This window comes from Amborella trichopoda, chromosome 10 (assembly GCF_054954075.1).
Source record: "Amborella trichopoda isolate Santa Cruz 75 chromosome 10, AtrichopodaSantaCruz75HAP2 v2.0, whole genome shotgun sequence".
Classification (NCBI taxonomy): Eukaryota; Viridiplantae; Streptophyta; class Magnoliopsida; order Amborellales; family Amborellaceae; genus Amborella; species Amborella trichopoda.
Window position 1 is genome coordinate 6,331,568 of NC_142345.1, and position 21,918 is coordinate 6,353,485.

Here is a 21,918-nt window from a genome sequence, read left to right on the forward strand (position 1 = left end):
GTTTTTAACTTGATAGTTGTGAATATCAAACAATGTGTAGACTGTGATTCCTAGGTTATGGATGAGATGAGTACTTTATAACCGGGCACCCTGATGAGAGACCGAAGTCTTGACCCTAATTTTGTTACTTGCTTCTTATCAATCACCTTGTTGAGCAGACCACTTTCTTTATTAGGTAAATTATTGTTTGTCCCCTTCCAAACCCCACACTTAATGATATGAACACTTACGTTTGATGTTGTCCCTCTTTTCATCAATAGAAAACCTCATCTCCTAGACCCTGAGCTTATTTTCTATGCTCCTTTCCGGTCTTTCGGCACAAACAAGACCCATGCACTACTCTCATTTTCTTTTATTTTTGATCTTTTACTATTTTTTCATTGAATAAATAAAGATGTGTGAAAACTGTGTGTTTGCCCCTGAGGGCCTTTACAAAAATATCTTGAAACTCAATAGAGCAAAATTGTGTTTGTATGACTGCACAAAATCATCAGTGGTAACTGCAAAATTTTATAGACAAGGTGGAGGAGTTTGTTGTTGTTCATATCTAATAATCATCAACACCTTTTTTGTACCCCTTCCTTGGCCTGATAGTCCACTTTATCATTACACTCCCACCGAAGATGTTTGAACGAGACTGTTATTGTTGATGGTATCTCTAGAAATTCAAAGATTCCATCTAGCCTCCATGGGAAACCTTCCCCAACCTGCACCCATGAGATAATTTTTCCCTAAGTCATGTTCCACTGAGAGGGTGCCCTGAAGTAAGATAGTGGCTTCTACCTCCGTCAATTCAACTTTCTTCCACATTCATTACAAAATACCCCCTATGCCTGTGGGCCAGGATTGCCCATTGAGCAGCCATCAAAGTTCAGCATGATGGCTGTGGGGTGTTTGAACTGTTTGCATAGCGGCTCATCGTAGTTGTAATCCAAGAAGCTCCTTTCTAATGGTGGCTTACTATGTTGTAGTTTGCCTGATTCTGTTGATAAGGGTTTATGTGTTTGGTGAAATACCTTTAATGGAAGATAACTAATGCGCGCGGTCTCCACAGAATCAGGCCTGGTTTTTGGCGTAGACAGCAATAACCATTGCTTAGACTCCCGAGCTAAAGAATCTGGGGCGACCCCCAGGACCTGGAGACATTGAGGAAGAAATTCCATTTTGAGATACTAAATTGACAGTGGAGCAGGAGATTAGTAGAGGCTGAGGAAGAGGTGGTTGTAAGAACTCTCTCTTTCACGGCAAGCCACCCAGAAGCATGAGTCTTGGAAGTAGCTGGGATCTCCCAAGCTTCTCTCCACGGCTATCAAGGGTGGATTGGCTGCGTATGTGATAGGACTTGTCTGCAAAAGTCCCTCTGCTATTGTGATGTGGGGAAATTGATGGGCAGTAAACGCAACAAAAAATCAAGCCAAATACAAGCAATAACTAGGAGAGATTCCTCCTCACTCCAAGCTAGGGTCCTCACCCAAGCTAGGGTTCCAAAAAGTCTAAGCTTTTTCCTTCTTCAATTTTGGAAAATTACATGGGATGACCACTCAAGGGCCCCACGCACCTCTTAAATAAAGTTTATCTAATCGTTCAAGGACATTAAATGTCCATGAAAAGAATAGATTGATCCAAAAGTCCTAACTTCATCACAAAATTCATAGTGATAATTTAACTCCTGTGAATAGGAACTCATGAATAGTGCCCATGAATAGTATCCATGAAGATTAACTAGTGAAGAGTAGAAAAAGAAAAAAAAAAAAACTAGAACACCCAAAATAAACCCTAAAACTACAATTAAAATATATATCTTTTAAAATTAAATAAAAAGAAATTAGAATAATTTTGTCTTGCATCATTCGAGAAAACTGTCCTCAAGTTTTGAAGCAGGTTAAGATGAATTTTACGTTAGTTCCACAACCTTCTTCAACCTGAAAATTCATCATCATCATCATCATCCAAGCCTTAACCCTACTGAATTTGCCTTGGCTCAATCCTATAACATACGAGGTATGCACCTTTGAGATGAGCATTGGATTCAATGGTTAAACCACCCTCACCTATTGATTCTCCTTGAAGTTCTTTATCTTTTTCTTTGTCTAAGATCAGTTCAACCACGCAATCTTGTTCATCATTGTAGATCAGACTCCCACAAGATCTTGTTCTTCATCTAAGCATGTATCAAAGATTGGTGGCAATTCCTAATCTATACCCTGCTGATTTTGGATACAACTTGCGTGAAATCAAGAATGTCTTCTTTCAAATAAAAAAAAATAAAGTGATGTCTCCTATGTCTAGGTCTTTTTTCGGTTGCATTCGAGATCTTCTTGGCCTGAAAGATCAATGTCTTGCCCATGATTGGTACTCACAAACTACTGCATCAGTTGGTGAACTTGCCTTTTAAGGTCCATGATTTCTTCATATGTGGGATCATGACTTGGGTATGTGAAAACCCCTTTACATGGCCCCTTCTCGCTACCATACGTTCACCTAAATCACAAACCTAGGCAGAGAATAAACAAAACCTTGCTGAAATTAGCAAGATCTAGGCTGATTTGACAAAACTTGGTCCAAATCAGCAAACCCAAGGCTTGTTGTAGTTTTCTTGCTTTGTTGTTGAAAAATGCCTATGCACTGGTACCATTGATGTAGGGAAATTGATAAAAACAACAAGAAATCAAGCCAAGCACCACCGGCAATAATTGGGAGAAACATAGGGTTTCCTCATCATCCCAAGCTAGGAAGCCTAAGCTCTTTTCTTTCTTCAATATGGAAAATCAAGTGGAATGGCCACTCAAGGGCCCCACACACCTCTTAAATAATGTTTATTTAATTGTTCAAGGACATTAAATGCCTATGCATGGAATAAAATGACTCAAAAGTCCTAACTTGATCACAAAATTCGTAATAATAACTCCACCTTGGCCGGCCCTGTGTTGGTCAATGCCAGCCCTAAGCCCGGGTAAAGGAGGAGGGTTATGTTAGGTGGGCAGTCAGCATAAAACTTTGCCGCAATTTTTCAGGAATCTTGAATATATGTTGTCTATTCATGCTAGGGTGTTTCCCATAAGCGTTTATGGTGAATGGCGGCATAAGATTCGTGTAGCCAATCCCAAATAGTTGGAATAAGGCTCTGATGATGATGAATAGTAATCTATGAACAATACCCATGAATAGTATCCATGAATCGCAACTAGTGAATACTAAAAAAAGAAAATAAGAAAACCCTAGAACACCTAGAAAAAAACTTTAAAGCCCTAAAAATAAAATCAAAATATGCATCCATTGGAATTAAAAATAAAATACAAATGAGAATAATTTTGTTCTACATCATATTAGGACCTTGTATCCACTTATTAGAGCACCTTCATGGAATAAACACCTTGTCTAATTCTTTGAATAGCCATGTTAGTTCTGCAATTTCTTTTTTATTAAGACTTCTTCAGAATCTTGGGTTCCAAACAATTCAATATGTTTCTCTCAAACACTTTTGAAACCATTTTGTCTTTACCCACATTTGCTAGAATGGAAAATACATTTTCAAGGGACTGAAGGACTGGCAAAATATCTATCCAAAGTTTTATGCATTCACCACTCGTCAAGAGAAGTCTACTGTGGTTCACAAACATTTTCTTACCGAATTGATCCCTCTCTATGACCAAACACACTGCAGTAACCAGTGAAGCTATTCACTAGCCATCTGCACTGATTGCTGCCATATTTGGAAACGACAATCTGCTTCCGTAGGTGCTTTTTGTCTTCTTTATATCCCCACTGCCATGTGCATAAAAGTGCATCATTTGCTTCTCTTGAATTTCAGTCCAAACCTCCCTTTTTCTTGGAAAGACAGATGAGACTCAATTAATCAGATGAAATCTGTCCCAATTTCCACCATCTCTCTAAATATAATCTCATTACAACTGCTCAATCCTATTTGCTATACCCACCTGTGTTTTGAAAAGCGAACTCATGTATACCAGGAGATTCAATAAGGTACCTTGATTAAAGTCATATGATCACTTGAAGATGAGCATTTGCACTTCCAAATCACTAGCCTTCTCACTGTTGCTCTCATGTTCCTCCAGAGAACTCATTGATGCGGTTGTAAATGGTCAGTGTCCTTTTCGTCCTTACACTGAAAGTGTTGACCATCCATGTTATCTCTGTTCAAATTGTTCTTTATAAATGTACTGGCCTTGAGGAACTTGTCACGAGATGTGTAGTCATCCCCATCTGTTTGTAGGGTCCCTCTTGAATGTGTTTGCCATCCATCTTACCTGGTGCTGCTAACCATTGGGTTTGCATTGTTTCTCGTGGTTATCTGTCTTGGCTAAAATTAGCAAAAATGAAAGAAAATATTGGTTGAAGCATATGCACTATTGTACCCAATCTTTGTCAGTTCCTTTTGACAATCTTCTTGGTTTTAAAGGTGAAGTATTTGGAGGAATTCACGTTGACAGGGATGAAAATGATGGTGAAGTTTTAATGCATGCTCTGAGAAGTTGTTGTTCCTGCAAGTGCCATGGAGATAGAAAAGTTTGCCTTTGTTCTGAGAAGATGGGACATATTCGTGTGCCACAACTTCTGTCAACAATCAAAGGACCTTGGGCTCTAATTTATTGGCAGGCATGCTCAATATTTTTCTTAATTGATTTAGTTTTGAATGATTCTTTAGAATTCTTTGATGGGTTTCTACTCATTGTTTTGATTCATATTGAATTTAAGAGGCTTTACTTTAAGATACTGATGCAGGAAGGAAACGTGGAAAATTAAATCCACCCTTTTCGTGAAGGTTAAACAAGTATAATCGATAATATTGAAGTTAAAACATGGCTGTAAATCATGCCATGATAAGAAAAAATTTTATCTTTTATAAAATAAAATTTATTCCAATAACATATGCCTTCCAAATATAACATCCAACCTTTTTTAAGCCTATTAAACCCTAATTTAACTTGAGATCCAGATAAACATTTAATACTCTAAAATACCCCTAAAACTATATTAAAATTCCAAAAATACCCCTGTGAACAATAATGTGTAAACAGTAATTGTGAACAGTAAGTATGAACAGTAACTGTGAACAATGCCATAAATAGTACTTATGAATAATAAATAAAAAAATATAAGAAAATCCTAGAATCTCAAAAAAATCTTAAAATCCTAAACCTAAAAGCAAAATATACATCCTTTAAATTAAATAGAAATAAAAAATAAGTATAATTTTTATATACTAATTTAAGGGTAGTGATTTCATGCAACAGTTGTATCATAGTATAATGCAATGGCACTTCTAGATAACCATGTTTGTGGTATTTGTATGACCCAAAATTTTGCACACACTCTCTTCATCTCAATAATCAATCCAAAAAACAAAAAGTTCAATTTGACCTTAGATATGGTTAAAATGGGTCCCCTCCAAAAACGAATATAAACCATTATTTGGTGAATTTCAAGATCTTAGCGTTTATAGACTCAAAATCATGTTTTTCTTTGTTAACATTGTTCATCTAATGATAATAAAGCCATCCAAAACAATTGGAGATGACAAAATCCTTCTAAGGCCTAGATCTAAGCATCTCACCAAAATGAACGGCGTATGTTAATTGGGCTAAAAAATTACTTTCTAAGTTGTGTTTTCAAACTTTTCTTCTTTGTGACTGTTCATTAGAATGAAAATAGTGTATATTTCAAAATTTGGATCAAACAAATGGCCATACCATGGTTTTTGAAGGTTGTTGCATCATATTACTACACAACCGTTGTATGAAATCATTGCCCCTAATTTAAATTTTTTTCCTTTTACTTATGGAAAATTCAAATTGTACAGGAAAGTTCGAAGACCTTATGGTTTGGAAAGGATGCATTTGGAAGGCGAAGCCTTCTTGTTCACTGGCCTAATTCATATGACCCAAGACTTGTGCTTTCTTCTATAGCACTGCCCTTGGCTCTAGAAGGGAAGTGTAGCAGGTAATAGGGAATGACTTGAGGGACATTTGCTTTCTTGCCGTTATGGTGGTAAAACTGCCCAAGTTGCTTTTTTTTTTTCTGGAAAGTATACTCTGATCCAATGGGCCATGGGAGACTCAATTGTCCATTCGGATCATCACTGTCGAATGAAATGATGGATAGTGAAGATGATAGAGAGTGGGACCATCCAGAATAGGACATGACCCACTGATGAGTCACTCTCTTTCCGTTTGATGCTGGCATGCCAAGGGGCTACGATTTATCTAGTCAATTAGATTATAGTGAGCTTTAATTTTTTTCTATTTAATTGTATACAATACTTTGCCCACCACATGGGCATGGCTTCAATAGACCATAGTCTCCCATATCATTGGAATATAGTATACCTTCCCTTTTTTTTCATTTTTTTTTCATTATAATATGTATACTTCTTCTTCCAACTTTATTTCATTGAAAGGCAATAGCCCCAATGGAGAACGGCTTTCCATAATCAATTGGTTAATAATGTACCTCCTTTTTCACTTCTATATGATACGATATAGATTCTTCTTCAGATTTTCTTGAACCACCATACATAAGAAATTATTGAAGGAAAAATAGTGTCTGCCATGTTGATTGTATTGTTGTTCTAACAGGGACACAGGTTGGGCTACCCCACGTGATAACTTTGGAGCTCATTCAGACATTGATGAACACATAAATGATGACAATTACTGGGAAGAGCTTCCATGTGGAATTTATAGCATAACTTTTGGGACGAGAAAATCGTATCACAATAATACCCAGAATACTCTAGGGAGAGTTTCAAAGCATGAATGGACGGATCCCCAGTTACAGAGACTTGTCAAATGGGATAGAGCTTTTGTGGACCCAAAGCTTAAGGTTAATTATCTTAAGTTTTATTCATCACTAAGAAAGTATCTCTTGAACTCAATTTATGCGTAATTGTGTATTAAACATCCTTCGAAGTGATCTTGTCAATAATCTAATTAGATGTTCTTCACATTCTCAGGTTACTGCAGGTGTCTGTCAATTGTCATTGGCAGAAAAGGTGCTCGTTGCTCTAAAACTATCCATCATAAAGCGAACAACTCAAAGCATGGTTTCTCAGGTATGAAATTAATTGGGAATAGTGTAGAAGAATCAAATGCACTATGGAAAGACCATATTTGCATTTGGTCATCATAATTCACTGAAATGATGGACGGTGATGAAGAGAGACTGGGAACCACCCTTGCGGTCATAGCTTGTCCATACTGACCAAAGGAACCCAATGTGCAGAAACCTGTGGGAGAAGGTCAAAAACAGCAACTTGTCCCAGTTGCTGTTCTATTTTCAGGTGGATTGGATTCCATGATACTGGCAGCGTTGCTAGACCAGTGCTTGAGCTCCTGTTGTAAGTCTTACCTGTAAGAATTGATAATTTTATGCTTCATAGGCTCGATTTGTTCACTAACCTTTTACAGACAAAAGTTATGTGCTTGCATGCGCATGCATGGGTACATGTGTGGGTGAGAGGGTGTGGAGGAATATATGGGTCTTTATAAATGATTAATAACCCATTTAGTCTGGCCTAGGGTTATCATTCATTTGGTGTGGTCTTTAGTTGTCATTCGTAGGTGCCAGTTTGAGAGAGAGAGAGAGGCGGCTTTGTCAAGGATTTGGGGAAGGGGGGGTGGGGGGCAGGGAGGTAGGTTTTCTCTTTCACACATATTTCCTCCATGACAGAGGCCAACTAACTGAAGAACTATAAAATTTTGCTAAACAAAAAAAAAACAGAAAAAGAATTTGTATGCTCTTTCTCTGTGATGCATCATTTTCTCAGTCGATATAGAAAATTTCATTTTACTTCAACTGATATGGAGTATTGAACCTTCATGTAGAGATCTCATTGGATTTTTCTATTGACAGATGATATTGATCTTATCAATGTAAGCTTTGATTGTCAATCTGCACCTGATAGAATATCTTCTAAGGAAGGCATGAGAGAGCTCCAGAGGATTGCTCCTTCTAGAAGGTACATGCAGTTTATGTGGACTTTGTCAGTGGCAGCTTTATTACTTTTTTGGTTCTCTGGCATAATGTTGCTCTTTTCTTACTTCAGTCTGCAATACATGTATGACTAATTGCCTTCCCATTTAGCCATATATGTTCTTTGGTGTTTGTAGTTTATTTTCTTGCATGACGTACTAATGATGCTATGGTTGGATTTTGTTTTAACATTTTGCTTTTAGCCATTTAATATCTGATGTTGTTCTCTTCTTACCACGAAACTTCTCTTCAAGGTTCAGATTCCCCCCAAAAAAGAAAAAAAAAAACCTTCTCTTTCAATATTAACCCCATCTGCATGCATGAATACGTAGAATTTTCCTGAGAACTATGTGTTACTGTATCTCAACGAGCAGGTTTCGTGTATGTTTTCAACTACAGCTTTACATAAGTCAAAAATCAAAGTCGCAAAGTGTCGTGTATGTTTTCAACTTTTTTCACAGAGTATAAGAGAGTTGGATTCAGTACAAAATAGAAAGTTCGCACTTGATGTTCATTTTGAACATTGGCATCTTCATTTCTTAGGAAAATCTCATATAGGGATACTCTTGCAATTCCACCTTCAATCTGTCTTTCATTGCTTTGGTTAGATTAGGGCACAAAGTTGTACCACTATTGAAAATTTGATGTTATTCTTTTCTCACTACTAAACTTCTCTTCAAAGTCAACCCCAAATGCATGCATGAATGTAGGCTTTTTCTTGAGATCTATGTCTGATTGCATCTGAACATTCAGGTTGCCTGTGTGTCTTCAACTACAGCGTTACATACGCTGAAAATCAAAGTCACGGAGTGTCTTATATACTATCTCTAACAAACCATTATACGAGAGTTGGCTTCAGTACAAAATAGAAAGTTTGCACTTAATGTTCATTTCGAATATCGGCGTCGTTATTACTTGGAAACATCTCACATAAGGATACCCTTGCAATTGCACCTTCAATCTGTCCTTCATTGTGTTGGTTAGTTTGGTGCAAAAAGTTGTATCACCATTATGTTGATAGAATTTTGATAGAACTTGGATGGTTGGAGAACTAAGTAACATTAATTACATATCATTCGTTAGCAAATGGGTTTGCCGGAGGAATTATTCAATGGGTTCCTCCAGTGTTTCAAAAAGCATACCGACCAGCGCTTGGGCGGCAGCCAAGGCGGTCAAGGGGGCTTGGCCGCATCGCCCAGGCCTAGGCGCTAGAAAAAGGCGGAATCCTTGGACGCTCGCCTAGGCACCTAGGAACCCGCCTAAGCGGTCGCCTAACGCCCAACCCTGGGCAGCCTCCCAGGGACTGCACCCCTCGCAGAGGGGGAAAACACATTCGGTAGGGACATTTTTTGTCTTTTTTTTTTATACTAAGGGGTTAAATTTATGGTTTTTTATACCTAGAACAAATTAGAGCCCATTTTAGAAAGAGAAAAACTCCTAAAAACTAATTTTTGGTGAGTTCTTTAGAATCGAAGGATTTTCCAAAGTTTTGCGAAATTGATCAAAACATCACTCATTGATATTATTATTAGATTTAATTTTTGATGTTTTATAAATCTATTGGAGGGTTTTTTAGAAGATTTTGAGTCCTTAGAAGCAACTTTGAGGTGGAAGTTTGGAGATCGAACAATTAAAGTAAGTGATTTTTTTTTTATTGCTTGTATAAGTTGTATTATTTTGAGATGTCTTTTTCGGGATCTAATAGGAGTGGTGATCCGGGTTGAAAATATGGCAACAACCTAAATCCTAATGATAAAAATTGCATAGGATACAAGTTTTGTGAAAAAGATACATAAGGGAGCATAAACCGGTTGGTATTTGTGGATAGTGGATTTGTAGTTCCACTGGTTTGGTATTTGGTATCTTGGATTTGGTAATTTGGTTGGTAAATTTTAAGTTTTAATTGGATATGGACCGATTTATAGTTATGCTTATGGAGTGTGTGCTAATGTGTACTTTTGAATTTTGATGTGCCCTGAATACCTAATTCCTATATTTTATACTATAGATTGTTATACTTATACTGTAAAAGGTTATAAAGTCCTTTTTTATTTCAACTGGGCTGCCCAGGTTCGGGGCGCTTTCTTAGGCACTGGGCGGCCTAGACCCCCCAGGCCGCCTAGGACCCGCCTAGCGCTTTTTGAAACACTGGGTGCCTCCTGATTTTTATGCTAGTATTGAAGATACGGTCCAAATCATGTCCTCTACTTGCTTAAGTGTTCAACTGAGCACAGCTTGGGGCCAACTTTTTTAATACATAAAAGTCTCTTTTTAATTAATTATTTTGAAAAGTCAGCAACTGTAGTTCTCTACTTGCACAAACTTTGGAATCACTAATCAATTCCTTGGGCTTTTGAAATCATGCAACTTTAATACTTTTTTAATTTTAAGATGTAAAAAATATATAAAACCTTGATGAACCAACTTGGTTGTTGTGAGGGGTGTGTGGGAGGTCGATGCAGCTTTAGAAACTTTTCTTTGTTGAATATTAATTTGGGAGCTGTTATGAATGAAACTCTCGACATCATGTTTTGGAACCCACCACCCTGACCAACTGTGCCTACCACTCGTGATGCAACTTTAGAACCATATTTTTTGAATAATTGAGTTTTTAGTCAATAGGGCTAAAGAGTAAATCCACACAGTTATATAATATATTAGAACAACAAGTTGCAATTTGCTTCTGAGAAAGGTCCCTTCAATCTCTTGTTGCACACATATTTCCATTTCCAGTTCTCAATTAAGTCTTTTCATTGTGATGATGACTTGCGATAAAGCAGAAAGCAACTTTATGACACTTTGATGCAAATCGCATCCAAGATTTTTATTTATCTATTTTTGGGACTAAATTTTAGGGATATTCATATAGCTGTTAAAAAGGGATTTTTATTTTATTTAGGATGAAATTCCTAGTTTGTAGGATTCCATGATCCTATTTTGGTAGGATTGTTAGATAATTAGAAAGAGAATGATGGGAGATGGGTTGATCACGTGAGGAGTAGAGAAATTTCCTAGAAAAGAGGATCTAATATGAAAGTTTGGAAAAAGGGTTGATTTGTTTGATTTAGAGAGATTTATGTGGGATATGGATGGGGAGTTAGAGATTTAAAAGAAAAAATTTTATGGGAGACTTTCATGAGAGTGAAGATCTAAGCAAAGATTTGATGGAGGAGAGATTCACGTGAAAAGGAGATGAGCTAGAGAGACAAAATTGTAGGGAAAAGAGAGATATAAGTGGTGGGAAGAGAGAGAGAGAGAGAGAGAGAGAGAGAGATTGGCGTGGGAGAGAGTCTATTTTTTGGGTTTATTTATTTATTTATTATTGACTTGTATTTAAGGTGGAACTTTCCCCTTGCAAAAGAGTCTGGAATATTTTTGTACAGAATTTGTTTATGAATGAAGAAAGATAGCTTCTTCTTCTCCATGGCTTGATTTACAGCCACATTTCCTCCTCCATTATTGTTGAATTTTGCTTGTTTAAGATCGAAAGAATGGCATATTTAATTTCCCGGACTTCTTTGCATCATTTGGTATCAGAGCATGATTCGAAAAGGGTTAGTGACTACGATGGATGGTCGTGGAGGTCTCGACCGTAGGAATGCTGAGCATCACCAAATATACAAGAAAATCGACAACTTGACGGAGATGGTTGAAAAGTTGTTACAAAAGGAAAGATTGCAACATCACACATCGAACAAGATGAGATCTATGGTGTTAGATCCATATTGTGCAGGTTCTAGTGGAGATCAACGTAAATCAGAGCACGAGTTTGAGTGGGAACGGTCTGATGTTATGCTTGATCGCATTTATGGGTTTGATGCATGACGGTATCGACGGGAGCATGAATGCAAAAAAAAATTGGGCGACCGACAACCCGAAAGCCGATGTCATTGGCATAAGGGAGTAGATCAAAATCAGTGTCGAAATGAACAAAGAAAGAATTTTCCTACATCCAGATCGACCCCTAGAACCGGATCATCCCAAGCTAGGAGACTGACGCCTCCAACTCAGGGAGTTATTGTCCCTACAACAAAATCTGAACATCACACAAGTAAACAAAGAAAGGTATGTGATTTCTTGGTAAATGAAAACCCTAATTTTCCACTAGAGAAGTTGATGCTTTGAAAGACACAAATGGTCCTAAATCTAATGGGAAACGAGTAGATATATTTAGAGATCAATATGCTGAAAAAATAAAGATAATTGAGGATATGCCTAGCATTTTTATTGATGAAAGTGCGGAGGATTCTAAGTCTGATAATGAAGAAATTCTGCATTGTATTGATCAGAAGGAAATGCTAACTTCTAACATTATTTCTGTTGAAGACAATGTTGGATTTTCAAATGATTCCCTCCTTATGAACATGAACGGGCAACCACTGACTACAATGTAATGGGATTTGGGATTGGATGAGAAAACCAAGATAGTGGGCTTTTTATCAAAGCAAATTGTCGATGGTCAGACATGAACTATCTTTGTTGCCGTTAAGTGATGAGACTCCACCTGAATCTTTTAAAGAGGAGGGTGTGGCTAGATCTCTATTCGGCAACTTATAAAGGAAAAAGTTGATGATATCCAGGTTGTAGTTGATGATGTGGTTAATGTTGGTGCCGGTGGTAAAAATTATGTGTGCATTGGAGTTGTCTAGTAGAGGTGATGAGAATGTTGGTACGAACATGGAGAGTTGTGATTGGTTGTCTATTCTGAAAAATCCTAACCATGATGTGTGGAATGGTTATGATAAATTTGAATGGTTTGGTCGTTTATTGGAACCATTCCGTAATTAGTGTGGTAAGAATTATGGTTGTGTTGTAACTTGTGAAGACATGGACACACCTCTGGACCCTGCAAAAACATTTGATAAGGATGACTATTGTGCACATCCAGAACACTACGTTGCCATTTTCCATGAAAGAATTGCACCATATGCATCTGTAGTAGTGAATTGAATGTATTGGGAAAGAAGAATTCCTCGATTGCTTAGTACTAAGCAATTACATGACATAATGAGAAAAGGATGCCCACTTGTTGATATTTCAGATATAATATGTGATGTTGTTGGTTCAATTGAGTTGTGTTAATCAAACCACGAGGGGGCAAGGGTATAATATGTCTAGCGGTTGACATTCTTCCAACTGAGTTTGCAAGAGAAGCGACCCAATAATTTGGAGATGTCCTATCCAATTTCATTGTTGTCTTGGCCTCTACGATTAACATCTCAGATTTACCTCATTTAAGAAGAGCTTGCATATCTCACAAATGAGTGTTTAAACCTTTGTATAAATATATTGCCCGCATGAGAAATTCAGACTCAGTTGATTCACTGCTAAACCCTTGCAATTGCATCCAAAAGAAATACACAATATTCGTTTCTCTTAGTGGTCATTTATATGATCATTTATTTTACCAATGAGGCATTGGATATTATTGAGGCTGCTGGTGGTTCATTTCATTTTGTGAGATGTGAAGTGGGTCAAAGTGCGGATGCCTTGCCATTCTTAGAACTTGAAGTTGGTTCTAATGATCAAAGCATTCTTGACCAAATAATTGATTCGTTGTCTTTTATTACTAATACAAGTGATAATTCTGAGGCTAGAATTTCTAGGAGAGGTACAGACGGAATTTCACTAAAGGTTGGTGAAAAAATTGTGTAGGCAGGAGGTCGCCTAGAGGAAAGACTAGCGGTTCTAATACTAGGTGCAGGATGTGTTCGCCAACAATTATATTTCCTGTGCAGATATTTGAATGTGCTTGGGTGTTTGTCATGGAAGAAAGTTTTTTTTTTTTCTAGGAATTAAAATTCTTTGGTTGGAAACAATGCTTCCTTTTTAGCAAAAGTAATTGATTTTGATCCCTCAATCAGCAATTTGTTCTGCAATGTATATGCCAAATGGATGGCCATCGAAGATGCATCCCAGTTGTTCAGCTTAATGCCTTACAAGGAACATTTGCGTGGAGATGTTGGACTTCACCATCAGTGAAGGGAGGACGATGAAGATTGAATAGGAAAAACTCGAGACGATATTTATTTATTTATTTATTTATTGTTAGGACTGAATTTTAGGGATATTAATATAGCAGTTAAAAAAGGGATTTTTATTTTATTTAGGATGGATTTCCTAGTTTGTAGGATTCCATGATCCTATTTTGTTACGATTGTTAGATAATTAGAAAGAGAATGATGGGAGATGGTTGATCACGTGAGGGGTAGAGAAACTTCTTAGAGAAAAGATGATCTAATATGAAAATTTGGAAAGGGGTTGATTCTCTTGATTTAGAGAGATTTATGTGGGGTATGGATGGGGAGTTAGAGATCTAAAAAAGAATTTTATGGGAGATTTTCATGAGAGTGAAGATCTAAGGAAAGATTTGATGGAGGAGAGATTCATGTGAAACGGAGATGAGCTAGAGAGAGAAAATTGTGGGGGAGAGAGAGGAAGAGATTAACGTGGGGGAGAGAGAGAGAGAGATTGGCGTGGGAGAGAGTTTATTTTTTGAGTTTTTTTTATTTATTTTTAATTGACTTGTATTTAAGGTAGAACTTTCCCCTTAGAAAGGAGACTGGAATGTTTTTGCAGAAAATTTGTTTATGAATGAAGAAAGATAGCTTTTTCTTCTCCATGGCTTGATTTACAGCCATATTTTGCCTTTTATTGTTGTTGAATATTTGCTTGTTTAAGTTCAAAAGAAGGCCGGATTTTATTTTCCAGGCTCCTTTTGCATCACACTTGTACATTAAAAAGTGTAGATGAAACTAGCCTAAACACTTAAGAGTGGATATCTTTTATTAGGAAGAAATCTAGTCCTTGGCCCTTCAATATATACCCCCTCATAGGTCAATATAGTAGCATGAGAAAACTCCTAGAAGCATACAATATCGTAACATTCAAATTTAGGAGGCATCATTGGGCTATCCCATGTAAACAAAGTAGTGCAGAACATGTAGGGACAGTACTCTCTTTTCGTTTATAAAAGGATCAACTAATAAATGATTGCATTGTTTGAAGCACAATGTGTATAATTATTCTGTCCATAAATATGCTCTGCCAAGGCCTACTTGGGACAGGTAGGGCCTCAAGTAGCCCCACTGGCTTGGCTCTCTCTACCTTGTCGTGTTGGCACACAAGAGAAGTCCTCACGTATTCTTCCACGTCATCCGCCATGTGTGGCCAGAGCTATTCGATTTCTGAACGTTGCCCTGGGCCTTTCCTCACCTTTCCGGCTCCTATCTGGACCTGTCCCTGACCTTTCCTATCCTAGAGTATTGTCTCCTCAAAAAAAAGCTAAATGCACTCTATGGCCATTAATTTATATGGCCTGGTATGGTACTGACATATGATCTAATTAGGTACCATTGACTCCTACTTAACTCGGTTCAATCGGTTATCCGTTCACAGCGTTCAGTCTCAAATCCAATCCCTCCTTCACTTCGTGAACTGCTACTAGCTCGTATACCAGCTCGTCTTATGTACTTATTATACTACTGCAACTGTTTTCCCTCCATTAAAGCACTTCTAACTCGCCCGGAACTCAACTAACAGGAACTCGAAACCCTAACACCGGACTTGAAACTAGGAAGGCGATGTCTTTGACCTTTATTGCTTGCTATGCTAAAGCAAAAAGAAAAAGCTATGGAAGTGAAGAGCCCCTAGCAAAGCACACTAAAAGCAAAGCTCTTTTTTGGACTCATAGCAAAGCTAAGCACTCAAAAGCGAAGCAAAGCACAAGGAGAAAGCAAAACTCTTTCTCAAACTTACACTGCTTAAAGTCCAACCATAAGTGGATTGACTTAATTATTTATCAAACATGTCCTTTTGAGAGCATAAATTTTCATAATTTATCAACAGTGCCTTTTCAACCACTCAAATCAGCACCTAGATCAACACCTTATTGCTTTAGTACACTCTGCATAGCATATCAAAGTAGACTTTCAAACTCGTTTGTAGATGCCCAAAATGAGAGAGCAAAGGTCATATGTAATTAAGACTTATAAGAAAACGGTCATATAACTAAGAAGCTCCATAGTCCATAATGATAAATAAGATCTTATTTACTTTTTAATTCTGTATTTATTTTGTCTTTGGCTTATGCCTCATTGCACATGCATCTTTGTCATGCCATGATGGATGAGGTGCACTGTGGCCATCCCTTGATATATTATCCATCAGGTTGTTGCCATTCAAAACCTCACTTGACCCTCAACATAGTCCCAAGGTCATTTCAAGCTATAGATGTTAGTGATCCATGATGTTAACATTATCTACAGATATGCTACAAAACAGTTTGGCCATGATTTTTTTTCAATATGTACTGTATGATATGGATGGTAGCCTGAATTATCTATTAGTTTGAACTATAACCATACTTGGTGGTATGTGCAAAAAATAATAACTAAAGATCATACAAACGGAATCTACATATAATTTTTTAAAATACCTCAAGGAAATATTAATATTATAATGATCCTACAAAACATTAAGTGATGTTTGCTAGTGGGGAATCAATCGTTTATGGCACTCTTTTTCTCTTTTCTTTTAACCGTTTTCTATGGAACTCATTTTTTAAATTTTTTTTCTATGGCATTCATGTTAATTCTTTTCTTACGTTTTGAACTATAACTGGCTAAGGGTCACAGGTGGCGCCTTGTAGAGATTGATGCTGATCTGTCAAATTTGGCCCGAGAGACAAAGCATGTAATCTCTCTGATAAATCCTGCAAAAACATACATGGTGCGTATAAAATGTTTTCTCTTTAGGAATAACTTATTTGGGATGTTGGCTTTTAATGAATGTGATTCACTTGTGGTTGATAAATGGAAGGCTCTATTCTTTTCTTGTTAACATGATCAGACATGGAGTCCATAACACTAAAAGAATAGAGCCTTCCATTTATCAACCACAAGTGAATCACATACACTGTAGCACCTTTGGTTCAGAAAAGTGAATCATATCAAAGGTGGTACAATGTATGTGATTCACTTGTGGTTGAGAAAAGTATAGCATGCTGATGATGTGTAAGCTATGAAGCAAAGCATCTATTATTTATTTGCACTATTGATGGAGAATGAACTATAGTATGGAGCTGAACTTTCAGGCAGAACTACAATTCATCTCCATCATCTATCATGAGAATGCACGGGAGTGCTCGTCCTATGGATTGTACAACATACACATCATGTGGGTGTTGTACTTTCCCTTTAACATCTACATGGGTCATATGAAACTTTTTTTCTTGTTAGGGCAAATTATTTGGTAAATGTATTTTTAAAGATCTATATGAGAAATTATCCTATAATTATGTATAACCATAGCCTATGATGTCATCATTATCCCTTGAAATGATGATGGTGATAGGGGTTGGTATCTTTTCCTTGCTAGTTAGTTTGGGGTTTGTGCAGGAACCCCAGACATTGTATTAATTTAGAAATTGTATATTGAATTTGGATTACAATGATTACAATATATATATATATACCAAGTCTAATACTTCACAATATATATATATATATATATATATACCTAACTCTAGTACTTTGAAATCCTTCTAGGCTCCACTATTGTGGTGCTTTTTGAGCAAAGGGATTCTCACTCAACTAATGTACTTTTACGAAGAAGATTCCTCATATGTTTTGTGAGAATTTCGCTCCTTTCCTCTCTTGAGTTCTAATGAGTTTATGATGCTTGAAATTTTTTGCCAGGGTATCTTCAATCTTCTTTCTCTTTCTTAAGAGTTCCCTCCTGTCATATTCATTATGTCAATTGGTTTTCCATAGAATCCCCTCAAAAGCATCTTGTGGTTGTTGTCTGGTGTTATCTAGTAGTGCTACATGTACCACCTTTAGGTCCTAATGTCCCACTCTCTGAGTGATAGTGGGACATTGGGACCAAAAATGATCCCACATTTTGATGGAGGCTAGGACATTGGGACCCAAGAATGGGACCATGTGATGTTCTGGTGGGTCCGACTCTCGCTTTATCATCGTGTATCATTTCAATGGATGGTGATGACCCAATGGACTCTAGTTTTTCTATAGCTTACTGGGTTATGATATACTTTCTGTTTGAATCTTCTTAGAAGATAAAGTTGTATTCCCCTTGTTACTGAGGTAATGCTCCTTGAACTTCAGGATTTGAATATCGGGATTGCATTGTGGTTGGCAGCTGGTGGAGAAGGCTGGGTAGATGAAGAGACCTGCAATAATTATGAACGAGTGAAGTATAAATCAGAGGCTAAGATACTCTTTGTTGGGTCTGGAGCAGATGAGCAATGTGCTGGCTATGGTAGACATAGGACAAAATATAGACAAGGCGGGTATGACTTCTTTTTGAGTTTCTTTTGCTAAATGATAGACATGAGGCATCTAATTCTTGTGAATCAAACTCTTTTTGGAAAATTTACCATGAGACATGTTTTTGCTCATGGGGGACTATACTATGATCCAATGGACTTGGAAAGTTGTTGTCCATTGGGATAATTGTTGTCTAATTAAATGATGGATGCCGATGGAGGAAGCGCCAACCAACAGAATAGGACATGACCCTAGTGGTGGGTCCACTCTCTATCACCCTGCATTATTTCACTGGATGGTGATGACTGAAATGGACCATAGTTTTCAATAGTCCATTTGTTTGGTATATTTTCTGTTCACTAACATCCCTTTTTTTTTTCCCCCACAAATCTATGTTTGTTGGAACTCTTTTGGACATGTCTTCCCCTTACCAAACGTTTGAGTTTCTAGGACTGGTAAGGAATGGTGCGGGCATACTGTTAGAAAATCAATCCGATGTGCACAGCTGAACAGAACATCAACTGGACTCCGAGTTAGATGCCTTGTTGTTCAACACTCCTCTCCTTTACCACTCGAAGCAGAAAATTATGAACGGACTACCTTCTTTCCACTACTTTCCACAAGCAAATCGGAGAGGAACGATCACCATGATTAGGCAATCCAGGCAATTACAAGACTTACCTGAATCTTTCCACATTGTTGATCCTCAACCAAGGCGAAGCTCTCAAATACTCCATAGAACGCAACCATGAACAACAAGGATCAGTGGTGAGGAGCAACTAACTATACTTGACTCTCTTTCTGTCTCTTTCTTTAAGGGTGTCTCTCTCTCAAGGAGACGATATGAGGGGATCTCTTTCTCTTACAAGCTTCTGTTGTTGTAGTGAATTCTCCTTATTGTGTCTGAGTTGTTGGTGTGTTTGTAGGTTGCCTCTCCAATTCGACATATGATCCTTAGAGTCTCCATAACGATATTTCAACTCCCCTGATTATGTTGAATATCTTTGGAGACTTTCCATCTTTGTAAGATGGTCCGGATTTAATTAGTGACTATATGATTCCTTAGGACCAAACAAATCTTATGGATTATGGAGACTTTCCATCTCCATAAGATGGGGCTATGGATCTTCTAGAGACCGCATATCTACGTAGGCCATTGCTCTCCTCATGAGTAGGACTCGTGCTCATGGTATGACTAAGGATACCATATGCTGACACATTTCATTAAAGTCAAAATCAATGTTGTTAAGACTCGGATTCGGCCTCCTAGGTGGCTGGGTGGGGTGCCTAGTTCGCTAGGTGGCCCATCCAGGAAGGTGGGGCTCTAGGCTCCATAAAGGGTGTTTGAGGGGTTGGGTTTGAAATGAAATTCCCCAAGTTGATTTTACTATGTCAAAAACCATTTTTCACAGAAATACAAATAGAAAACATTGTCTAAGTCCCCTTAAATTTACCCATTTCAATCAAAAGACAAGTTAAAGACCACTAAACTAAAACAATGTGCTAAGATTGGTTATAGTAAAATGCCACTAAAGACAAACGAAAACTCAGTCTTGAATATTGGCCACAAATCCAAAGTTCCATAAATAAACTTGAAAAAAGAAATACAAGAACAAAAACCAAATAAGCGAAATAAAAAGGACAAAAATGACATTCATATTGTCAAAAGTATTACTATGTGGAGGAAGAGAGAGATGAGAGGGAGGCGTGAGAGAAAAGTGAAGAGAGAAGGAAGAGAGAGAAAGTGTGTGAGGGAGAGAGAATAGGGACAGGTTGCTAGAGGAGGTCAGTCTCTTTATTAAATCACCTCCACTCACTTTTCATTCTTATTTATAAGAATTAAAACTTTACAAACTATAGAAATGTCCGTGTGTGTAACCCCTTAATGAAACTAATGTCCTCAAGTTATAAAAAAGACAAGAATGCCCCACAACCTACAGAAAACTTATAGACAAAAGAATCTAATCTTTAACATTCCCCCTTAAGCTGGAGCTTAAATGTCAACCATCCCCAGCTTGGAACAAATCTACTAAATCTGGTTACGACAAAGAGCCTTGGTGAATATTCTGCAAATTGATCCTTTGACTTCACATATGAAGTTTTATGTGATTACTAGCTATACTCCTGAAGAAAATTACAATCCACCTCAATATGCTTTGTTCTCTCAAAAAATACAGGATTTCTAGCTATATGAATGACTACCTGATTATCACAGAACATCTTCATCAATTTAGTAACTGGGAATCCCATATCCTGCTTCAACTTTTTTCAGCCATGATAGATCACATGTAGTGTGATCCATTGCTCTATATTCAGCCTCTGCACTCAACCTAGCTTCCACACTGCTTCTTGCTCTTCTTGGTTGCCAAATTTCCTCCAACAGATGTATAATTGCGTGTAGCAGATCTTGTCTGATAATGATCCTACCTAATTAGCATCAGGATTAGCTCTCAATTCTTAAATCGCTATTATTCCTATAGATAACTTGTCAATTTGGATCCTCCTTAAGATTCATATGATCCTCCTTACTGCCTCTAGTTTGGTGTCCTGGGAAAATACATGAACTGACTCACCACACTCACAACAAAAGCTATGTCGGCCAAGTAATGATCAGTTAGATAAGTCTACCTACAATCCTTCTGTACCATCCTGGATCTTCAAATAAATTTCCTTGATTCGTTGATAGTTTAGTACTTCAATCTCTAGGTGTATCAACTAGCTTAGCACCCAACATACTTGTTTCTGTCAACAAATTTGTTACATATTTTCTTTGAGACAGATTAACAACATACTTGGATTAGGCTACTTCATTTCCAAGAAAATGCCTTAGCTGTCCCAAATATTTTGTTTGAACATAATTCATTCCTAATCGCTCTATGTAATGATGATATTGTCATCATAGACCACCAAAAGAATTACATGGTGGGTTTTCTCTAGATAAATATCGAATGATCCATATGGATCCTGGAATTGTAATGAAGCTATGATAATTTCGCTGAACTTCTAAAACCATGCACGTGGGGATTGCTTCAGATTATAAATGACTTTCTTCAACTTGCATACCTTGTCTCACTCCCCCTAAGCAACAAACCCCTGTTGGTATCAAGGCTCGACAATCTATACGGATGGTACTGTAGCAGTGTACAAACAATATTGTAGCACTATACGGACAGCACAATAGCGCCATTTGTGCCCTAGAACAACACTTATGCCTCCACGTAGAGGAAAAGCGGCAACCCTAGAAACCTTTGATACTAGTTTGCGAGAAGGGAATTTGAGGAGATTGGTTGAAACTATCTGCGTTTGGCGTGGATGGAAGCCTTGTCTCAGGAGCATGATATCGAGGCAGATGAGTCGGTGACCAAGTTGGTGTCAGACAGGTCAAATTCATGTTGTGATCCCAGTCAAGAGTTCGGTGTACAACATCATCATCCTACACATGAAATCAATGATGAATCTGGTGGGTATTTTGGAACTCTATTCGAGGACAACTATGGAGAAACGTTGTTTTTAGTAAATGGTTCTTAAGATCAGCACGTTGTGGATTGGAACTCACTACCAGTATTTGACAAGTACCTGGATAAAGATTTGGGTGTTGAGAAAGAAGTGGGTGATCATAGCTTTAGTGGTGTTTGAA

General features: G+C 37.5%; 1 protein-coding gene and 1 pseudogene across 12 annotated transcripts in view; both read left to right on the forward strand.

Annotated features, from left to right (window-relative positions):
- LOC18435778 (Asparagine synthase family protein) overlaps positions 1 to 21,918 on the forward strand; it is a 36,631-nt gene that overhangs the window by 1,901 nt on the left and 12,812 nt on the right. For 2 of the 12 annotated variants that reach the window (XR_016042510.1, XM_088849448.1), the window contains exons 3-10: positions 4,421 to 4,617; positions 5,822 to 5,961; positions 6,597 to 6,843; positions 6,974 to 7,072; positions 7,243 to 7,357; positions 7,873 to 7,978; positions 16,629 to 16,722; positions 18,120 to 18,304. Coding sequence is in view for 1 of the 12 variants with exons in the window: in XM_088849448.1 (XP_088705574.1) it covers positions 4,421 to 4,617; positions 5,822 to 5,961; positions 6,597 to 6,843; positions 6,974 to 7,072; positions 7,243 to 7,357; positions 7,873 to 7,978; positions 16,629 to 16,722; positions 18,120 to 18,304 (1,183 nt within the window). In the remaining 11 variants the exon portion in view is untranslated. Of the gene's footprint in view, positions 1 to 4,420; positions 4,618 to 5,821; positions 5,962 to 6,596; positions 6,844 to 6,973; positions 7,073 to 7,242; positions 7,371 to 7,872; positions 7,979 to 16,620; positions 16,723 to 18,119; positions 18,539 to 18,731; positions 19,050 to 21,918 lie in introns of those variants that run through there. The other 10 variants (XR_016042512.1, XR_016042513.1, XR_016042509.1 and 7 more) reach the window with 9 other exon arrangements.
- Positions 12,742 to 13,719, forward strand: LOC148780030 (alpha-aminoadipic semialdehyde synthase pseudogene; annotated as a pseudogene).